At 36.6% G+C, this 21,606-nt stretch overlaps 1 protein-coding gene across 3 annotated transcripts in view; it reads left to right on the forward strand.

Annotated features, from left to right (window-relative positions):
* CYLD (CYLD lysine 63 deubiquitinase) overlaps positions 1 to 21,084 on the forward strand; it is a 61,519-nt gene extending 40,435 nt beyond the window's left edge. For all 3 annotated transcript variants that reach the window (XM_021711811.1, XM_008057015.2, XM_008057014.2), the window contains 10 exons: positions 509 to 674; positions 1,584 to 1,725; positions 3,088 to 3,210; positions 5,356 to 5,447; positions 6,279 to 6,345; positions 10,688 to 10,820; positions 11,838 to 11,946; positions 13,394 to 13,512; positions 13,803 to 14,019; positions 15,626 to 21,084. In XM_021711811.1, coding sequence (XP_021567486.1) covers positions 509 to 674; positions 1,584 to 1,725; positions 3,088 to 3,210; positions 5,356 to 5,447; positions 6,279 to 6,345; positions 10,688 to 10,820; positions 11,838 to 11,946; positions 13,394 to 13,512; positions 13,803 to 14,019; positions 15,626 to 15,810 — 1,353 coding nt within the window. In that variant the 3' untranslated portion in view covers positions 15,811 to 21,084. The remainder of the gene's footprint in view (positions 1 to 508; positions 675 to 1,583; positions 1,726 to 3,087; positions 3,211 to 5,355; positions 5,448 to 6,278; positions 6,346 to 10,687; positions 10,821 to 11,837; positions 11,947 to 13,393; positions 13,513 to 13,802; positions 14,020 to 15,625) is intronic.
* The last annotated feature ends 522 nt before the right edge of the window (positions 21,085 to 21,606 follow it).

Raw genomic sequence — 21,606 nt, forward strand, 5'->3', positions numbered from 1 at the left:
AGAGTGAGACTCCAACTCAAAAAAAAAAAAAAAAAAAGGGAAACATTGTTTGACATTTCATAATCAGGAGTGGAGAAGTTGAGTACATTTAGCTTTTATTTCAACATATTTCTTATTTTGTAAAAAAAAATTGTTGGCATTCTAATGAACACTAATATATTTGGGGGGGGTGACAGTGGTTAAAATAAATAGACTTCTCCTTCCCCCCAGTTATAAACCTTGTGGAAATGATGCAGCCAGGTCAGTTAACCAGGGGAAGTTTAAACACGTATTCTGAAAGAGAATACATTGAGGACTTCATGCTGGATTAAGGAAATCATTCTTAAATTATTCACTGTGGGCTGAAACTCTGATTAGTCAACTCATTTTTTTAATGTAGCTCTTAGTACAGGTGTGAAGAGGGAATTCTGAGAAAGGGTATGCTAGAAACAGTCTTAGAAACCTTAGCTCTTTGTACCCTGTCTTTGCAAAGCACGGCATAATGCATATGGAAGCATTTCTTTTTTAGGAAGATGAATGTGCAGGCTGCACTGATGGAACCTTTCGGGGCACTCGGTACTTCACCTGTGCCCTGAAGAAGGCACTGTTTGTGAAACTGAAGAGCTGCAGACCTGACTCCAGGTTTGCGTCACTGCAGCCAGTCTCCAATCAGATTGAACGCTGTAACTCTTTAGGTATTTGCATGCTTTTCACTTATTTACCAACCTAGAATGATTCTGATTCTACTCTCATGCCATTTTGCATTAGGTGGCAGTGACAGTGTTTAAATATTTTTCTTGCCAATACTCATCAAGTTTTGAAATCAGTAAAAATTGTTACTTGGTGTATAAGAAAGTTAGTTATCTTAAAAGTGGACATTTAAAAAAGTCATTAGTCAGAAAAAGTGGGCCCTAAAGAGTGAGAAATAGTGATATATATTTTTCTCTTCCTGTTGATGACAGATGTGTAATTTTCAGCAATACAGGAGGTGGAAATTGAAACGTGGTCTTCTTTTTGGCACTGACTTCTCCTTCAATGCAGTGTTTAAGTACAGCAGTAAGCATATTTTACCCGGAAATCAGCGTCAATTTAAGAAGTGGTTTTAGATTGGTTGATGGAGGTCAGCTCTTCTCATCTCTTGTGATAGGTGGCAGTGTCCTGACAGTCCCTTTCCAGTTTTGGATAATAGTGGTGAAGCAGCTTGAGGCTCAGCAGGTGTAAATTGGAAGCCATCTTCAGGAAAAACATTTTTTGCTATGTTGAAATAGTACTTAGGATTGTTTGTTTTCTTTTCAAACTTGAAAATGAAGCTTCCTTGGGTAAATAATAAAATATTTGGGAAACAAAATATTTTATAGACAGATGCTTTTTATGTATTACTTAATACTCTAAAGTGTTTTTCAAGTTGTGAAGGAAATGAGGTTGGAAATGAACAATAGCAAATTTCACAAGCTCAACTGAATAACAGTTAACCAAAGCCTACCTTTAACTCTAGGTTGAGAAACAAAATTTGCATCAAAATATCAAAACATTTTAAAATGAAGAAATATATATGGGAATACATACTGTAATAATTCAAATTCACTTTTTAAAAATCTTTTCAGCATTTGGAGGCTACTTAAGTGAAGTAGTAGAAGAAAATACTCCACCAAAAATGGAAAAAGAAGGTTTGGAGATTATGATTGGAAAGAAGAAAGGCATCCAGGGTCATTACAATTCTTGTTACTTAGACTCAACTTTATTCTGGTAAGTTTAAAATTAATGCAATAGGCAGAGATATGTCTTGGGGGCAGGGACATATATGTGTGTATGAGTTGTGTGTGTGTGTGTGTGTGTGTGTGTGTGTGAGAGAGAGAGAGAGAGAGAGAGAGAGAGAGAGAGAGAGACAGAGAGAGAGTAAGCGTGCGCGAGAGAGAGTGAGAGAGCGAGAGAGAAACTGCCACCTGCCTCTGAATAGAGAAACTGGATAATGAGGGGTCAGGAAAGAGAGAGATTTGCTCTTCGTTATATACTCCTTGGAAGCTTTTGAGTATTGTCTCATGTTCCTATATCCAAAAAAATCATATAAAAAGACATGCAGTGAATAATGAGTAAGAGGTTAATAATATTGTTTCAGGTGAAACAGATACACTGAGAGTATCTGGGAAGTCTTTGTGCACATAGCAGATAACATAATTTGCAGTAAACCATTGGCTGATACGTGCTGTATTTGTTTTAGTTGGTAAAGGCAATCATAAAGCTCCTTTATTTTTTAAAATCATTTTCAGTAGAAGCACTGTTGCCCTTATGTATGTAGTTTTTTTCCAAAGTGGAACAACTTAAATGGCAACAATTTTTAGGTTCTGAAGATTGAACCAAGAGTCCCTAGGCTCTGAGGATTGTATGCTGAAATTGCACATGAACTGTAGCCTGTTGGCTCTATACAGCCATGTGGTTAGAACTGGGAACTTAATATGGGATGTTAACATTTTACAGTAGGGGGAAGAATACAAGTATGGGCCATTTTGTTGGCAGAATATTTTTAGTCTCTCACCTGTAATGAAAAAGCAAGCCTTATAACATTGATATAATATTCCTTAGATTTCCTGACAAAAATCTTTATTAGCCTAATCTTCTTTTTCTTTGATGCCAGCAAACTACTGCTGTTAGTCATTTATAAATAATTTTAGCATTTAAAGAAATCTAGTTCTTTGCGAAGGGATGTGAGGAGATAGAAGTATGATACTGAATAGTGTTTTTGCCTTGCCAAGTAGTTTCCAGACTTCCTTCTCTGTTGTCCATTTGTAATTTGACTCAGAAATGTAGGCCCTCCTTCAACTTTTACAAAGAAGTTCTCCTTCTAAATATTCTGTAGGCATATTTTTATCCTTGAGCACTGTCAGTGTGTAGTTTGCCTTCTCAGTGTTAGTATTCTCCTTAACCTGGGAATCTCCAGGTCCTAATGATTGTACCATGGGAATCTTCATAGGGGTCTTGAGTAACTGTGTTAATGAAAAATATGATATTTGTTCTCTGGACTTTGCTTTTTCTCCTCTTCTGATTCTTTTTAGTGTGTATTTCTTGAAAAATATTTATAGCATGAAGATAAATATTCTTTTTATTTTGCAGCTTATTTGCTTTTAGTTCTGTTCTGGACACTGTGTTACTTAGACCCAAAGAAAAGAATGACGTAGAGTATTATAGTGAAACTCAAGAGCTGCTGAGGACAGAAATTGTTAATCCTCTGAGAATGTAAGTAGAAGATCTGTAGTTATTTTGCCTTTCCATGGAGTCCTCTTTGCTGTTTTCTGGTACAGTAATTAATTTATACCCTGCTTACATATATTAAGGAATGGGTGAAAATTAGCTCTCTTGGTGAACTGTTAAATTTTTAAATCTGTGGTACTGTACTTTCTTTGCTTATTTAATTTCTTAAATCTGGCCGAGGTATAGAACCTAATATATTCCGTGAAATGATATAAACCATTTTGATAGAGTATACTACAATTTAGCAATTGCAGTAGGTTTAGAAAAGCTGATGTGTAGTATGTGGGATTCTTATCTTTTGAAATAGTTTATTCCAACACTACCCCTAATGGCAATTATGCTTTTTAGTCAAATTGGTATAGCCTGGCTTCTTAAGCTTAATTTTATCTGAAAGAAAAGGAGCAGGAAACATTTTTTGTTTATAGACTAGCTAGTATATAACACTGTTGTGCTAGCAACAGATGAGATGTATTTTAGTCACATGTTTCTTGGTTAAAAAAGGAATATATTTAAGCCTCCCTCTGCCTGCCTTGAAAAGGTGATTCTTTTTTCCATTTCCTAGTTTAGAAATTATAAATATCTTTTTTTGGCCCCAGGGAGTGATTTGTAATGGTACAAGCACAAGTGACAGGAGATGTCTAGTAAAGACTTTTGATAAGTGGTAGTAGTGATGTGTGATAATGTCACATTATAAAAGTTAAACTATGAAGAATTAGGACTATAGATCAATAAATGAATTTGATCATTCAGGAGTATAGAGAGAAAATTATATAATTGAAAGTCTACATTAAGATAAATTTAAACCTTGTGACGTACTTTTTCTTGTTTAACAGTTAAAATAAAAAAAATAGTTTGAACTGAGATTTAGACCAAAAAAAGCAGAGTACTGAAATATAATGAACACTACAAATGACCTGCCATATCATGTGACTAGGAAAGTAAATTATAAGAGAATACATTTCCTTGCTTGTATCTTTTGTTTTCTTTAAATTCTGTAATGAATTCTTTCACTCTCTTACCCTTTAAGATAATGATGAGTCCTGATTTTCATGCCAATTATTTTGTTTTGTGCAAATTTTTAAACATACTTTGAATTTTTTTCCTGAGGTAATTGACACTGGAATAAAGCAGATCAGACCCACAACTCTGAGGCATGTTACCACTTCCTTTCTTCCTTCCAAAGCACCAGAAGTTCATTAATAAACATTCTGTGGATACTGTTGTACAACCAATTAAGAATCATAGTCAGTCACACTTTGTCACCCTGTTCACAGTAAGAAACTTGTCAGATGTCCTGTTGCAGTCAGGATTTCCCACGTCTGCAGCCTTCCTATCTGTAATATAGCTGACTGGTTTTATTTGGTGCAGAAATTCTGCCTTCTCCATGGCAAACTTCTCAAAGGCAGACATTTTTTTTTACCTTATTTGTTTTGTATTACTCGTGGCTAACAGGTTAGACAGCTATGTGAGTGGTAGATGTGCAATACAAGTTGGCTGCAGAGAGCTCATGAGTGAGTTAGTAGTCAGTATACAAGAGGGATATAAGATTAGCTATTCTAACTTGTCCATATTAAGTCCACGGTGGCCACTAAGATCTCCTCTGGAGTCATTTTTAAATTAAAATTTTAAGTTGACATTAAATGAATTGAATGTATCCTGTATTCAAAGATGAGAAAAAAGTGTCATAATTATGCTGATTGGCTTGATTTTAGATTTTTCAATTTCTTATCACTTCCCATTCCCATTTTCCTTGGTGGCCATTTCATCCTTTAGCATTAAAATAGCTTTCTCTCTCAAAACTATGTGTTGTGTTTTGTAAAGTAAATGCTTTAGTTTCTTAAGGAAATGTTATTTTAAAAATCAGTAATCACAAACTTTAAAACATATTTTTTGTTGTGTTAGTATTTGACGATTATATGTAAGGTATGTAATAGTGTTTAGAAGAATTCTAGTTCTAGATCTTTAATTTTGCAAACTTCAAGAAGAAGCCTATAATCATATTCTTCAAAATATTTGTCTAGCCTACTGATTTGTGACATGTTGGAGTTGTATAAGAAATGTGTGCTTATTAAGATGTAATATAATTTAATGTATATGTCAATATCAATTAATTGTTTTTTATTAACACAGATATGGATATGTATGTGCCACAAAAATTATGAAATTGAGAAAAATACTTGAAAAAGTAGAGGCTGCATCAGGATTTACCTCTGAAGAAAAAGGTGACTATCTTAATTTGTAGTATATGCATGAAAAAGAAATAACTTGAAAGCATATTCATACGCCAGATTATTAGCTGAAGTGTGTGTCAGTGTAGTTTTGGGGTTTTATTTTTTATTTTAAATTAGAAATTTCTTTTGGTGTAATGCACAGTTTTCTTTCCTTTTTGCAAATTCTTCTTCTTTTCTAAAAGTGATTGTTGATGTGAAGTAATGAACCCCTTTAGGAAGCTGGCTGGTTCTAGTATATTAAATGCTGACATAAAATACAAAGTTCTTTGTTTCTGTTTCTGTGGTGTAGGGATGTACCACTTTGTTTTTCTTGTTTTCTTATAAAAAAGGGAGTTAGAAACTGATGGCTAAGATTAAGTTTATAATCAGAGAACAATGTTTTAACTCTTCATAGTCAGTGGACTTACTCAAAGATTTATGACTGATTTTGACCTTGTTAGCAGTATACATACTTATAAAACCCAGTGTGATGTGTAGAGGCTTGATCATTATTGAAACAGCAAGAATAAATGGCGTACCTCAGATTTTCTCCACTTATCTTAAACTGCCCAAAATATATTAAAATAATTTTGCAATGTGTGAATTTTTATGCCCATTCAAATGCAATAAGGGTATAATAAAATTTAAACATAATGCTTTATCATAACCTATAAATATCCTTTGTGTTTTTCCTTTGTCAGGAAAATTTGAAAACTATGCTTTTAATAGAAATAATATTGAGCAAATGAAATTGAATTCAGTATAGAAATATAACTTCTAAATTTTAAAAATAGAATTATTTCAAAATTTTGTCTGTGACTCAATTTTTTTATTTTCTCCTAGATCCTGAAGAGTTCTTGAATATCCTGTTTCATCATATTTTAAGAGTAGAACCATTATTAAAAATAAGGTAACTTTTAAATTGTTATAGAAGCATTGGAAAAATAGACAGTCCTCATTTCCAATGCCATCATTCAGTAGAAATGATTTTCTTAGTAATTACTTAATACTCTGGTTCTTAATAGTCTAGGTGAATATAATGCAAATTTTGCTCATTTTCTTGTCCATAGTACCATACTTTACTTGAAGCACATATCCAATGTAAATGTGTACTTTTGATTTTAACCGTAGTAATAAGTATTATTGCAAATCATTTTCTCATGACACTATATATAAATCTTTTTAAAATTTCAAATTAATGAACCTTTTAAGAGAATCTCTTTATAACTTAATCGAGCAGTTTAAGAACACTGTTTTGTCTACTGATCACTCAAATAATTAATTTAACCTTAAATTTGCTCTCTTGTTCTTAGTTATGTAACTTGGTCTCCTCCCTACCAGCCTCTCATGTTGAATGGAAGCTTTGGATTTAATGCAGTGAAGTTCTCAGTGAAATGTTCTAAATGCCCGATAGTTGAAAATCTTGGTAGTAATATACTATATGTTCCCTAAAAGCTAATTATGGGCAACTACTCCTATTCATCTCTGCGTCTTAAGTGATGCTGTTTGATACCAGTTTTGAGTTGATGGCTGAGGAGGAGTAAGGAAAGGGTGGACAGTGCCACAATTATGGTATGATTTTGTTTAGGAAGTTCTGACTAATGAAATGAGACATAATATATAAACATCAAGAGCTCATATTTAATATCTATTTAAAGAGAGTAATAGCTGTATGTATACCTAGAAATTCTTCAGAGAATTTTTTAGAAGCTAATTAACAAAAGAATTCATAATTTGACTTTGTAAAATAATCATGAAGAAATCAATAGCATTTCTGTATACCTTCAAATAGATGTAAAAAATAATTTCATACTTCATGAAAATATGCAATACCAATAAATCAATTTTATTGAGATATATTTTTAAAAAGACTTATACAGAGCTAAAAAGGGATTTAATTAGTTTGTGAGAAAGATTTTTTTGCAACTCAGGAAAGTGATTTCAGAATTGTCTACAATATGAAGTGGGTAAAAATATTGGAGAATTCTTTAAAAAAAGAATTCTATTATAAGCTATAAAGGCAAAGCAATAGACATTGAAAGCATGAGTGCTACTGGCATAAAATTAGAAATATGAATAAACAAAACTGACTAGGAAACACAGAAATAGAATTAACTATATGTAGTATTTCAGGGTCTTATAAGTTAGCTTTCAAAATAGCAAAGGATATGTTTAATACATGATGTAGGAAATCTAGCAGGCACTTTGGGAGAAATAAAGTCAATTTTGTTTTTTATCTTAAAGAGATAAATTCCAGATGCTTAAAACAGTTGTTTTCATCCTTTCTCCCCTCCCTTTTTAGCCCACATACCTGAGAGATGTAATACACTTTCAGTAATAATGTAGATTGAATACTGCAGTGATCCTTCAAGTAGGGTGGGAGGACTCAAGACATCTTGGAATACAACCTAGAGTCTGAAGACCTTGCAGAGTTTGAATGGGCCCTAGGAAGCTCTCACACTCCCCAAACGGTACACTGTCCCTCTGCACCTCCTCCCAGCAACTTCTTAATATTGAGAATCACTGATTTTAAAAACATATTGTAAGATGGCTATTTTTTTCAAGGTTTATTCTTTCCCTTTACTAGTCTTTCTTTTGGACTAAGGGAGAGTCAGCTGATACAAGTAGTAGGATGATTGCCTTAAAAATCTGAAATAATAAAACAGTCTAAATGAGACTATATTCTTAAATGATTGAAGAGGCAAGAGAAGGAATAGATACCAATGGAAGACAATGACAAAGATAACAAAACAAAATAAGCAAAAATAGAATTTCCAGAAATAGAAAATATATCACGATGGGTGGGAGGAGTTACCTCACTGAATGTAGTATGCACAGCTGAAGAGAGAATTGGTTATTTGGAAGATAGAGCTGAAGAAAATATCCAGAATGTTGTCCAAATGAATAAAAAGTTAGAAAATAAGAAAGAGAAGAAACATGGAAGATAGATTCCAATTGAAGTTCCAGAAGGAGGTACTAGAGACTATAGAGAAAAAACAATACTTCAAGAGATAATAGCTGAATAATTAAATTCTAAGAATAAAGATGTTCAGAATTTCTGAGTAAGAAGAACCAGAACTAAATTGCTGTTCAGAGACTTATTATAGGTTATACTTTAGTAAAACAAAACCGAGTTTAGAATAAAGGAGTGGGATGCAATAAACAAAGAGAATAATGAAATTGGTAAATTTGGGTAAATTCAACCTTTACATTTAAAAAACAATAACAATGGCAATAATAATAGTGACTGATTGTATGTGCAGTGTTAAAGATATAATGCCAAATTATAAAGAACTTTAGTTACTATCCATTATTGTCTGTGCCACAAAGGAGATAGACCCAAATTATATACATCTGTGACTGCTTTTGTCTTCTCTGTAATGTTCATTTCATTTTATTTTAAAGTTAACACATTTGTAACCTTTTGCCTTTAGATTTTCTTAATGGAAAACTACAATCTAAACTGCACAGTTCTGTACAATAGCACCAACTTTGTTGTGATTCTCTAGGATTTTATCCTTCTAGAACTTCAGTGATGAAGTTCAAGTGATTGTTGTTCCTCTCTCCCATTCTTTTGCCCCAGTATCACAAAGTTGTTGTCTTCTCCATCCTCATTTCTGGCTCCTTTCTCTCAGTGTTTGCAACTCAGTGTTCCGTCCAACCACCATCCTTCCCCCTGACGCCATTATTATTTCTACCTGTTGCCACTACTAACCTTGACTACTTTCTGCTTTCTTCATTTCCTATCTTAGTTTTTTTGTGTTACCAATTAGTTTTCTGTGCTATGTGGCTTTCACAGAAAAATTTTAGTCTTTTGTAGTCATCAACAACCAATTAAAATATTTTTATAGGCAACCCCTTCGGGTCCGCTCCCACTGTGGGAACCTCTCTGTCTTCTCAATAAATCCTGCTTTCATATATATAAATATATATATATATTTATAGCATAACCTCCAGGCTTTTTTGGTTATCATCTGTTTTTATTTGTTGTGCATTCCCAACTCCTGTCTTGTTACCAAATAAGTTTTGTTTATTTTGGGATGTAAGCTACTTTGAGAAGCTAAGGATTTCTTCAGGCTGGTCTCTGAGTAACTGTGGTTTCCCTATGAAAACTCTGTTTATATTTTCCCTAAGAATCTTGAAATCTAAATATATACAGGTCTAGACATAAACAACGTGATTCTATATCCAGAAATTCCGCTAAAAAGGCAAATAGTAGACTTAAAAATTATTAATCTTTTTGTTCAAGTTAGTCTTGAAGATAAATGGCATTCTGTAGTAAAATATTTAGAAGGAAAAATGTTCAATCTAAGGGTAATACTGTGATTGGCATCTAGTAGACATTTGCTTGGTATTTGTTAAGTGAGTGAGTGACCCTCTAGAGAGATGACATGCTTGAGTAGAAGAAACAGCAAGCAGCTGTTAGCCCCTTGGCTCTACACCTAGCTCTGCTTTTGACTTGCTGGAAGTCATTATCCTTCCCTAGATCTCAGGGCCTTCATTTTCAATTGATTGATTGATTGATTGATTGGGTTGATGGTCTCACTTTGTAGCCCAGGCTGGAGTGCAGCAACACTGCCATGGCTCACAGCAGCCTCTAACTCCTGGGCTCAGGTGATCTTTCTGCCTTAGCCTCCCAAAGTGCTGGGACTACAGGTATGTGTCACCACCCCCAGCTGATTTTTACATATTTTCTTTTTGTAGAGATGAGGTCTCTCTATGTTGCCTAGGCTGGTCTCAAACTCCTGGGCTCAAGCAATCCTCCCGTCTTGGCCTCCCAAAGTGCTGGGATTTCAGGTGTGAGCCACTGTACCTGGCTGGGGGCAGGGAGTGGGGCTTCATTTTAGAAATGAAAAGTTTGGTCTAGAAGATCTTTTAAGGGTCTGTCATTTTCAGGCATAGGAGAATTTATTTTCAAGTTCCACAGTGAAGTTGAACTAAGTGATTTGAGCTTCTGGTTAATATTGTTGACACAGGGCTTCTTGATTGGGGTTATTATTCTATTATTTTTCTCCTGATCACTGAGACACCTTTAAAGTATGAAAACTAAAATAAGAAATCATTTATAAGGTCTTGTGCATGGGCACATTCAATTATCTTATCTAAATTGTTGTATTTTTTTGTTCTGACTGTCCAAAGTTGTACCATCAATTTTATGGTTTTTCTATCTTCAAATATTGCTGGAACAACTTCACATTTTGACTTAAGCATTTAATAAATAAATTATATAAGTTTTTTCTGCATGCTTTTAGGTCAGCAGGTCAAAAAGTACAAGATTGTTACTTCTATCAAATTTTTATGGAAAAAAATGAGAAAGTTGGAGTTCCTACAATTCAGCAGTTGTTAGAATGGTCTTTTATCAACAGTAACCTGAAATTTGCAGAGGTTAGTGTTACTGTATATTACATGAAAGTCCTTAGAATTTTTAAGACTCTTGATAGATTCAGTATCTATTGATTTTTAACCAGCTGATAATAGTTTGAAACACTGTTAAGAAAACACAATTTTTAAAAAAGTGTACAGTGTTTTGACCTTGTCCTTATAGAAAATACCTTAGAATTAAAGATGAACTTTTTTGAATTTTTGGTGCCAAAGCAAACACCAAACTAATTTGTAACTTGAAAACTTTTAAGTAGTTTAAAGCAAAATAAAGATTTAAATTTTTTTAAAAATTGTCATTTTCCCCAAGCATATTATCCAAATATCTCAGAAGACAATGTTTAGTTTTCCTCCTTAATTAAGAGGCAAAATGTCAACAAACTCGTTTATATTGGTTTGTTACTGATCAAGTGATAGAAATCATTTTTCTTACATTTTTTTCTAAGAGATGGGCTCTCGCTATGTTGCCCAGGCTGGTCTTGAACTCCCAGCCTCAAGCGATGCCCCCGCCTCAGCCTCCCAAAGTGCTGGAATTGTATCATGAATATCTTCATGATTTTGGTGGGACCAGCTTATGATGTACTTTTATTGCACTCATTTCTAAACGAATGTTTTGTTTAAACCTTAATAGCCAGAGAGTTGTTTGTTGAAATATAAGGAATAGTATCCTTCTGTGATGACAGTTTCTGTATTATATTTGCAAAAACAATTTCTCAAAATATTTATTAAATATAAACCCCAAATAAAATGCTACTCTCAATAGTTGTATTATTTGAGACCCAAACTTGTTGAATTCCGTGAACCCTAGATATTGGTGTTGCTGTGGAATCATGGCCCACTTGAAAACTTGTGGCTTGTGGTGCTCTGGTCCACATTCCACATTCACGTGTGGGTCCTGTTTTACAGGCCACCAATATTATGGCAGAAATAACTGTTTGGTTTGACAGCCATGACTATTTTGGTTTCATAGAAAATTTTTTTTTCCAGCACTTTGATTCTAAAAATATATATCTTTTTTTATAGGCACCATCATGTCTGATTATTCAGATGCCTCGATTTGGAAAAGACTTTAAACTATTTAAAAAAATTTTTCCTTCTCTGGAATTAAATATAACAGATTTACTTGAAGACAGTAAGTATACAATTTTTTAGTTTGTTTTCTTGGTTTTTTTTTAGAAATAATCTGTCAGATCATTTCCATTAGTTGTGAGTAAGAGTCTTACTGGACTCAATACTTCCAGGAGGCAGTTCAGTGTCTGAGGAGCTTGGAAATATTAAACTAGTAATGTTAGTTCTAGGAATTTATTCTGAGAAGATAATCAAAGATGAAAATAAATATTTTATATGCAAATATGCTTATTGTTACATGATTTTGAAATTAGAAACAACCTAAATGTTAATAAGAGGGGCGTAGTTAAATGAGCTGTCTAGTTGTACAATGAAACTACTGCCATTAAAAGTCATGGTTGTAGCCGGACTCGGTAGTTCGGCCTGTAATCCCACGCCTTTGGGAGGCTGAGGGGAGTGGATTGCCTGAGCCCGCGGGTTCGAGACCCGCCTGGGCAGCAAGACCTCATCTTTACAATAAATCAAAAAATCAGCCAGGCATGGTAGCACGCGCCTGTAATTCCGGCTACTCGGAAGGCTGAGGTGGAAGAATCGCCAGAGCCCAGCAGGTCAAGCTGTGGTGGCCGGGAGCGGCCACTGCACTCCAGTCTGGGTGACAGAGTGAGACTCCAACTCAAAAAAAAAAAAAAGTCATGGTTGTGAAGATCAGTGTGTATGAAAATGGTCATGGTCATGATGCAGTATTAAGGGAAAAGGTAAGTACATTGATAGGTTCTACAAGAGGGACTATTTACATAGTACACACACACACACACACACACACACACACACACACAGTTGTGTAAATATTCACAATATTCACAATCATATTAACAGTGGTTATTGCACTGAAATTGTAGATTCTTTTAGTTTTCTTTTTTGTACTTTTTTATATCTTTCCATTTTTATAATGGGCATTTTGTAATTAGGGGAAAACACCTTATAATATGCTATTTTTAAAAATTGTTATTTGGTTAGAGAAAATGTCTTTAAAGATATTTAGAATCCAAGCAGATCCAACTTGAAGTTTAAGAGAATAGGAAAGGGATACTTTTTTGAAACCATGAACATTATCCTATTTTTTTTTTTTAATAAGTTGGAGTTTCACTCCGTTGTCCAGGCTGGAGTGCAGTGGCATGCTCACGGCCACCCCAGCATCGACCTGCTGGATTCTGGCAATCCTTCCACCTCAGCCTTCCAAGTAACCAGAACTACAGTCATGCGCTACTATGCCCAGCTAATTTTTTTTTTCTTGTAGAGATGAGGACTTGCCAAGTTGCCTGGGCTGGTCTTGAACCCGCGGCCTCAGGCAATCCACTTATCTCGGCCTTCCAAAGTTCTGGGATTACAGGCTGAGCCACTGAGCCTGGCCAACATGATCCTTTTAAAGCATAACTTTTCTTGTATTCATCTTAATAAACAAGTGTGCGTTTTTTAAAGGCCCGGAATGCCCCTCTGCTCCCCATTTTCAGCTCCTAGGCAGTGCCGGATATGTGGAGGGCTTGCCATGTATGAATGTAGAGAATGCTATGATGATCCAGATATCTCAGTGGGAAAGATCAAGCAGTTCTGTAAAACCTGCAATGCCCAAGTAAGTTTCCCATCACCTAATGAATGATTTCTTGTTGCACAGTAACTTATTTGTAGTAGAAAACAGATGACAGGTTTTGAAAAGTCTTTTAAAATCATAGTAATTAAAATTTAAAAATTCACAAGAAGATGGTATTATTTACGCCTCTTCTAACTGTTTACTTGATAACTGTCTATGAAGTATTTGCTTGCTATTTATAACAGATGTATTCAATAAGACTAAGTGGAGTCCCTTCACTTGATACCTTGAGTTTAGCTCATTAATGACATTTTTATCATGGTCCATTTTAGGTCCACCTTCATCCCAAGAGGTTAAACCATAAGTACAACCCAGTGTCACTTCCTAAAGACTTACCTGATTGGGACTGGAGACATGGCTGCATCCCTTGCCAGAAGATGGAGTTATTTGCTGTTCTCTGCATAGAAACAAGCCACTATGTTGCTTTTGTGAAGTATGGGAAGGATGACTCTGCCTGGCTCTTCTTTGACAGCATGGCTGATAGGGATGGTATTTAAAAACTTTTCTTCTTCATGTGGCTGTGTTTTGGTTTGTAGTGGGAAAGTTCATAGTGGAATCACCCGTTCTGAGTAGTAAGATACTTTGTGAGGAAATCCTTCCAGGATTATTTTCCTTCCAGAATTGAATGCTGTGTGTGTGATATATAATGTGACAGTCTTAAATCTTGAAATGCATTAACAAACTTGCTATCTAAAGCAAGGAATAATATATTATTGTGAAATTTTGACATGTATATGTACTTTGTTAAAAAAAAGTCCTAAAATTCTTTTTTGAGACCTGAGAGGTTTTATTTTATTGTCATTGACTTTTAGGCCCTTTCACTTTTTGCGTAAGCCACAGTGGCCACTTACTGAGCACCTGTACTCCAGGCGCTCTGGAAGTACTTAAGTCATTCTACCTACATCCTGCAAGATGGGAATTCTATCTTTCTCTGTTGGGAGCTGAGGCTTAAGGTGCCTAAGGTCAATAGCTTGTATTTAACTCAGTCTTCCTGGTCTCATTATTTATGTTTTTTACTAAACCATGTTGTCTCCCAAATGACAAAAGCTAGGAACAGAAGTAAATATCCTGTTTAGAAAAGTTAGCCTATTCTGCATTTAATGTGTTTCTTCCTGAAATGGGGAAGATATTCCACTTTGTGGGCCATTTTCTAGGGTGTTTAGTCATTATTTAACAAATACCGAGTGGGTTCCAGGGGCTCTATTGTGTTTCAGGATTGGAATGGTTGTCACAACAGCTACACTGCTTCCTGTGTGGAGTGACAGGCAGGACCAGCCAAGGTTGTGTCTTCTATGCTCCTCTGTTCTTGTTCTTACACTTCATTTTTCCTTTAGCCACTCTCCCAAGCCCAACCCCAGGGTCTTCTGGTGTGGCCCTCTAATAACCCAGGGCACCCTTATTGTCACCCCTTGACTAGAGGCCCAAGCTCTAGACTGGGAGATACTTGAGGGGTACAGCCCCATCTATAGATGTGCCCCTAGTCTAGCTAGCATTTGCGTTTAGCAGCTCAACTCAAAAGCACAGGGATTTCAAACACTTGGAAAAGCCGTCGGGAGCACTAACCAGAAGAGCCTCCCCTGGAATCTCTGAAACCACACCCCAGAGTCTGAGGACATGTAAAACAACTGAAAGTTGTGGAAGACTGTTGTAAAAATGTAGGGAGACGTCATAGTGTTCATTTAATTAGATCTGCTCTGAACTGGATGATCTCCTGGTGTGGTGTGCAGGGCTGCTTGTGTCCGGGAGGGACATGGGGAGGTGAAGAATTGAGTGCTGTGTGTGTGACATATAACATTATTCTTTAAGTGAATCCAGAGAGAAGCCTGGAAAGTAGGTTGGGGCTTATGTCAGAAAATGTGTCCTTTCCCCAGTTTTATTCCCAGTTGGCCCTAGAATCCTTTCAGAATCCAAGAAATGAGAAATCTATCCAGAGTTAAAGGCAATTTTAACTTCTAGAAATCAGAAGCAAAATGAGATCTTTTAGATCCTGAAGATTAGCCTTTGCTAAATCATAGGCTTGTACAGTTGTTATGGGGGGCAGACATGAGAGGGTTAGGACTTGATGGCACTAAACAGAGATCTTCTTCTGCCCTAGGTGGTCAGAATGGCTTTAACATTCCTCAAGTTACCCCATGCCCAGAAGTCGGAGAATACTTAAAGATGTCCCTGGAAGACCTGCATTCCTTGGACTCCAGGAGAATCCAAGGCTGTGCACGAAGACTTCTCTGTGATGCATACATGTGCATGTACCAGAGTCCAACGATGAGTTTGTACAAATAACTGGGCTTCTCCGGAGAGGTGAAGAGACTGAAGGCGGAGATTCAAGGTTGTGTTTCATCCAAGCTGATGGTTCTGTTCAGCGTCCATTGCCGGCAATGGATGTCTTTGTGGTGATGATCCTTCAGAAAAGGATTCCTGTGTTTAAAAATAAATTACTTTTTGTGTTACTGAAGTATTTAATAAGAAGCATTTTGCATTCTAGAAAGTATGTTTGTGTTGGTTTTTTAAGAAGTCTAAATGAAGTTATTAATACCTGAAGCTTCAAGTTAAGTGCATTGATCATATGATATTTTTGGAAGCATAAAATTTTAATTGTGAAAAATTTAAGACCTCTTTTAGTCCATTGAGAATGTAAATAAATGTGTCTTCTTTATGGACCAAGGATATGAAATCATTTTTCCTCTGTAGCTAATGGTTGCCTTGAGGAAGAAATAATTTGGTTTTAATAAGAGTCTACTTTTAGTCCAATTATTAAAGGTGTACTGAGTTTGATTTGTTAATTCTTTCCTATATAGTGCTGATTCCTGCATGTCTGCAATCTGCTGAGTTTCTGTGTATCTGCAGTAATGGTCAGAAAAATACTTAAATTTCCTTAACGGTATTGTTTTCTATTTGTTCTGGTTTTGAGGTAAATGAGTAATTCTGTCCTAAAATGTCCATTTTTGATGTAATTTTCCCTGAGGGTTAGGCTGTTCAGCAATTGAGGCTCTTCATTCATGGTAGCAACTGTCAGCTAACAGGTTTTGTTTAAAGGCTCTTTAACTCTTTGATGGAATGGGGCATGGTCAATTTATGAAAGGATTAGAGTGATAAATCAATAATATATATATGCATATATAGTCCATAAGAAAATAAATTTGGCTTATAGAATGACTTATTACAATGTCCCTGAAGAGATCCTATATTATTTTATATAAGATTGTCCAGAACTTAAGTTTGATCTGTCAGCCAGTATTCTCACTAAATTCAGTTTGGTTTCACTTGGGAATTGAATCTTTTATTGAAATATTAGTAGCAGCATCATCCTTCTTCTGATAAGTAGGTAGAAATTGGATGTCTTCTTAAGTAATATCCATAGTGTGTGTATAGACCACAGTGGATATTGTAGGCTAGAACCATAGATTATAAATGTCAGTGCTGTGGAATGTGTATCTTCTGTGTGTTGTTCTGTGGCATTGTTGTCTTTCTGGAATGACTTCCTAACCATGCAGAAAGGCAGAAGAGTTGTCATATGTATATAGCATATGACTTTATAAAATATTTAATGTGAGAAAATATGGAAAGAATCTTGACAAACCCTGCAATTATTTTTTTAAGTGTACTTTTACTCTTTGGTTTTATTATTCCATTTTGCTAATATTTATTAGCTTTATAAATCATAATAAGGTACAAAAACTTTCATCTTGTAATTTTTTTCATTTTTGAAATGAAAAAGTACATGCATTTTGCACTAAGTGCTTATTAAGCTGGGGAGGCAAGATGATTATTAGATTGAGGTGAGGCCGTGGAGCCCTGGGCTGCAGGGTGGGCCCTGCCTCTATCTCCTTGGGTCAAATGAGGGGCATGGGATGCAAGACCTGTGAGGTCTCTTCCAGCTCTGAGCCTGTGCACTTCTAGTCACCCTGTAGTAAATACATGTTGAATGAAGAAATGGGTGAATGAGGTTGCCAGTGTGATTTTAAAAGAGACCTGAAGGAATGATAAGGAATCAATAGAGAGATGGCCCTGGTATCCACAGGTTCCTCATCTGTGGATTCAACCAACTTTGAGTCAAAAATATATTTTTTTAAAAAGTTGCATCTGTATTGAACATGTACAGAATTTTTTCTTGTCATTCTCTAAACAATACAGTATAGCAACTATTTGCATAGCATTTACCTTGTAATAGGTATCATAAGTCATCTGCAGATGACTCAAAGTGTACAGGAGGGTGTTGGTAGACTATAAGCAAATAATAACACCATTTTATATCAGAAACTTGAACATCCACACAGATTTTGGTGTCTGCAGGGATCCTGGAAGCAATCCCCTATGGATACTGAGGGATAACTATGTAGGTAAGACTGGATTTGAGAGAGAGAGAGAGAGACAAACAGAGACAGAGACACAGAGAGAGAGGAGAAAGAGAAAGTCAGAGTGCAAAGTACAATTTGAGGGAGCACTATCCTGCCCAGACTGTAGAGGATTGAAGACTTGTTGTTTGCTTGCGTGCCTGGTTTCAAAGCTCGGGATCTGGAGGCAATTTTAACTGGGAGGGGCCTCATCCATCAATGATTTCTGATGACATTTTCTTCAGATGGAGCTTTATGTCCTTGGGGAGGGAGCACTAAGGAAAGAGATGCTAGGGGCCAGCTCTGGTGGTTCCCAGGGAGCTTCCCTTGCCGCTGGAACCCTAAGGCCTGCAGGGACAGCTTCCCCCCATGTCTGCTCTGGTTCTCTCTGAGTCATCCCTCCTTGTTTATTCTTCCATTTGAGCCTGGTTTGTCAGGTAGGGCATAATCCAGGCTGAGTTGCATGGCACAGGGGCCAATGTGCCTATTGATTTATTTAATTTTTAGCCTTACGTTCTCTTTAATATTTTCCTGTTGGCTTTTTAAATGTTTTGATATTCTTTGTTTCTTATCATGTCTACAATCAAGATGACAATATAATGGAATCAACTTCTTTAGAACATAGTTCGTGATTGGTAGCTACAAGTAGACAATGTAACAAGTCATGTTCCCCACCTCCAAATTAGTACTGTGTGTGATGGGGGAGGAGGAGGGAAAGGGAAGGAGGGAAGGAGAGCGAGGCTGAATGTGTCAGGCCCTCACTATCAGCTTTATAAAGGAGTTTGACTACATCCACAAAAGAATGTTCAGTTAGATTGGAAAAACACATTGACACCTAAGAGAAACAGTAACAAAAATCAATTTAATATAGTTACAGTTGCTAAGGATTTTCTCCTTAGAACAGCTTAAGATTTTTAAATTTTTATTTGCCAAATGCTGTAGATAAATGTCCAAGTTCTTACTATCCCTGGGATCCATTTATTTTTCACATAATCGGAGAACAAGGGGAAGATATAGCAATTAACCTTATGGAACGCGTATTGTCATCCAAATTCCTGGTTGTTTGAACATGGCATCTTCATAAATTCTGGAGTCACCAACCCCCATAGCTGGATCTTGAAAGTTTTCTAGCTAGATAATTTTGCATCTAGTCAGATGATCTTAGACCAACCTGTGAGTGGAGGATAACGTATCAGGCCTTGGCTGAGTGACTGCCAACCAAGAAGTATTTCTTGGACATGTATTAGGCTCCTTGGATTGTGTCAGAGGGAATATGGGACTTGGTCTCTGCCCCACATAATATCAACTACAGAACGTAGCTGAAGTGCAGGGGTAACAGGGCTGGGGAAGCTTTGGGAGGCAGTGTGGTGGAACATAAAAAGTCATGGACCGAGGATGCGAGACCTGGGTGCTAGCCCCTTTTCTGTCACTTGCTCTGTAGCCTTAGACAATCTTGACTTTCATGAGGGGTTGGACTTATGTATTTTTTCTTTAGGAAGAAAACTAAAACAAAACCACGTTCCTGGGTCCTAGGCTATGACTGCTGAGTTTGACTCTTTGTGAAGAAGGCCTAGGAATTCTGTCAGTAAAAAGCTCACCAGGTAAAAGTGACCGGTCAGGTTGGAAATCCACTCACTGGAAGATCTCAAAGGTCCCTTCTCTTTTTTGATTGTGTGATCATATAATGTTATTGTATCAGTTATTCTACATAAATGTGGGTACTTATGTTTGTCATATTGTTCATCTGTGTTTACATATGCATTTATATAAGAAATGCATTTTAGTGTACATACCTCAACCTGCTGTTCCCAAGGGTTTTAATAGTCTGCAGAACACAAATAAGTCATAAGAGGATATTTGATGGATATTTTCCTTTCATTTTATTTACTTAGGGAAAATTGAGGTTCCGAGAGCCAAAGAAATAGAAAAAACAAAATTCTCATGTAAAATTAAAGAAAAAATGACAGTATTTCTTACTATTTGCTGCTTTATGATGAAAATTTTAAAATCATATTGGAAGATTTTTCTCTGATCATAAAGTAAGATGTCCTTGTAAAAGTAGGTGGGCCATAAGGTCTGTGATTAAAAATAATACCACTTTCTCTAGGTGGTGGTGATATGAGTAACACACCCACAATTCTCCATCGGTGGAAAGAGCACTTGACTTCCCCAGGCGAGCGGGCGGTGGGGGAGTAGGGGGGTGTCGACACGGACACTCATGTGCAGCAGAGGGGCTGGGGAGGCACACAGGTGTGACCCTGGAAATAGATGTGCGGGGCCCTGTGAAGACAGGTTTCTGTGGTCTCCAGAGTGTCCCTCTTGTTGAGGACGAGGACTTTAGGGAGGGAGGCTTCCTGCAGGGAGTCGACTGCACCACACTCTGCTGTCCTTTCATATGTCATACTGGGGACAAGAGGCCGGAGGCCAGGAAAGGACTGTCCATCCTGTTTTCAGTCCTGAGCAGCGGAAGGGTTTCTCTCGAGTCAGAAAGCCGTGGCAGAAGGTTAACCAGCAGATGTCCCCGAGGATTGTGAAAAGGTGGGAGAGAAAGGTATTCCTCCTTCCCGACCATGGGAAACATGACCTTGTTAGCCAAGTTACTTGAGGACTCCATCTGATTGGGGGCCCTTTGGCTTGGCAATGGCATTTTGGTTTCACCATGTTTTAAAGTCTTCATTCTTCCTATGACTTGCATCAGGAGAAGGGTCAGTCATGGAGGGGTGGTCCTTTCAAGCACCACGGCTTCAGATCCAATCCTCTCATACTTTGAGATACTGTCCTCTTCCACTTTGTGTGTATTCTGGAGGGATTATGTTGGAGACTCAACCGCCTTGGGTGTTATTTCACAAAATGGCCTAGTACTGTGGAATTTTAACTTCAGACAGGCTTAGCATCATATCATACACATTCATTAAAAAAAAATTCATTTGAAGCTTCCCAGGGAAGTTGTGGTTATTAGACTGGTATCAAGGAGCATATTTTGTACTGCTTTCCCATTTCTGGTATCTTGTTCAACATTTTTAGATTTTTTTGCCTGAACAACATCCTATATTTATGACAACATTCTTTAAGAATAACACGACATAAAATATCCCTTTACTATCAGATTGTTCTGATTTAGCCTTAATTTTGTTAAATTTTTTAGAGATGAATGAAGTGCTGCTGTGGAAAGAAATGTACTATATATTATTACTGTACCATTAAAATTAAATTTTTATGGTTCCTTTTCTTTGATTTCTTTGGGGAAAGGTCTTGGGCTATGGGAATGCTGAACTTGGGACTCTACAACTCCTTACATTCTTGCTGTGGTGCCAGGAAAGAAGGTTCCTTTGAGAAAATGCTTCACCTGGGCACTCCTGCCATCCTCAACCCACACACGTTCCCTGTTCTGGGAGATGTGTCCATGGCATCCTGATTCTGTGGTTTCTTGATCTAACTTGGCATTTCCAGCCTCTGGTCCTAACTGAAGCTTGGTTCTGCCAGCCTCGAGCCAACTAGAAGTTGTCCCAGGGCTCTGTCTCATCTGTAAACACCAGCACAGAGCTGTGCATTACAAGAAGCACGTCCTATTCCACCTCGGCCGCCAAGGAGGCAGCTAAATGTTTTCTGCAACATCCAGAGGAGTGATTACATGTTTCATGAACTGAAAGGTTTACTTCGATCTTTTAGGCAATAGATAAATCTTCCACAGAAATGATTTGGAGCTTAAGTCACTGACTGTGTCAAGGTAGGAAAGCTAGCATGG

The sequence above is a fragment of the Carlito syrichta genome, unplaced genomic scaffold, assembly GCF_000164805.1.
Source record: "Carlito syrichta isolate Samal-C Ts95f unplaced genomic scaffold, Tarsius_syrichta-2.0.1 Scaffold302608, whole genome shotgun sequence".
NCBI classification, from domain to species: Eukaryota; Metazoa; Chordata; class Mammalia; order Primates; family Tarsiidae; genus Carlito; species Carlito syrichta.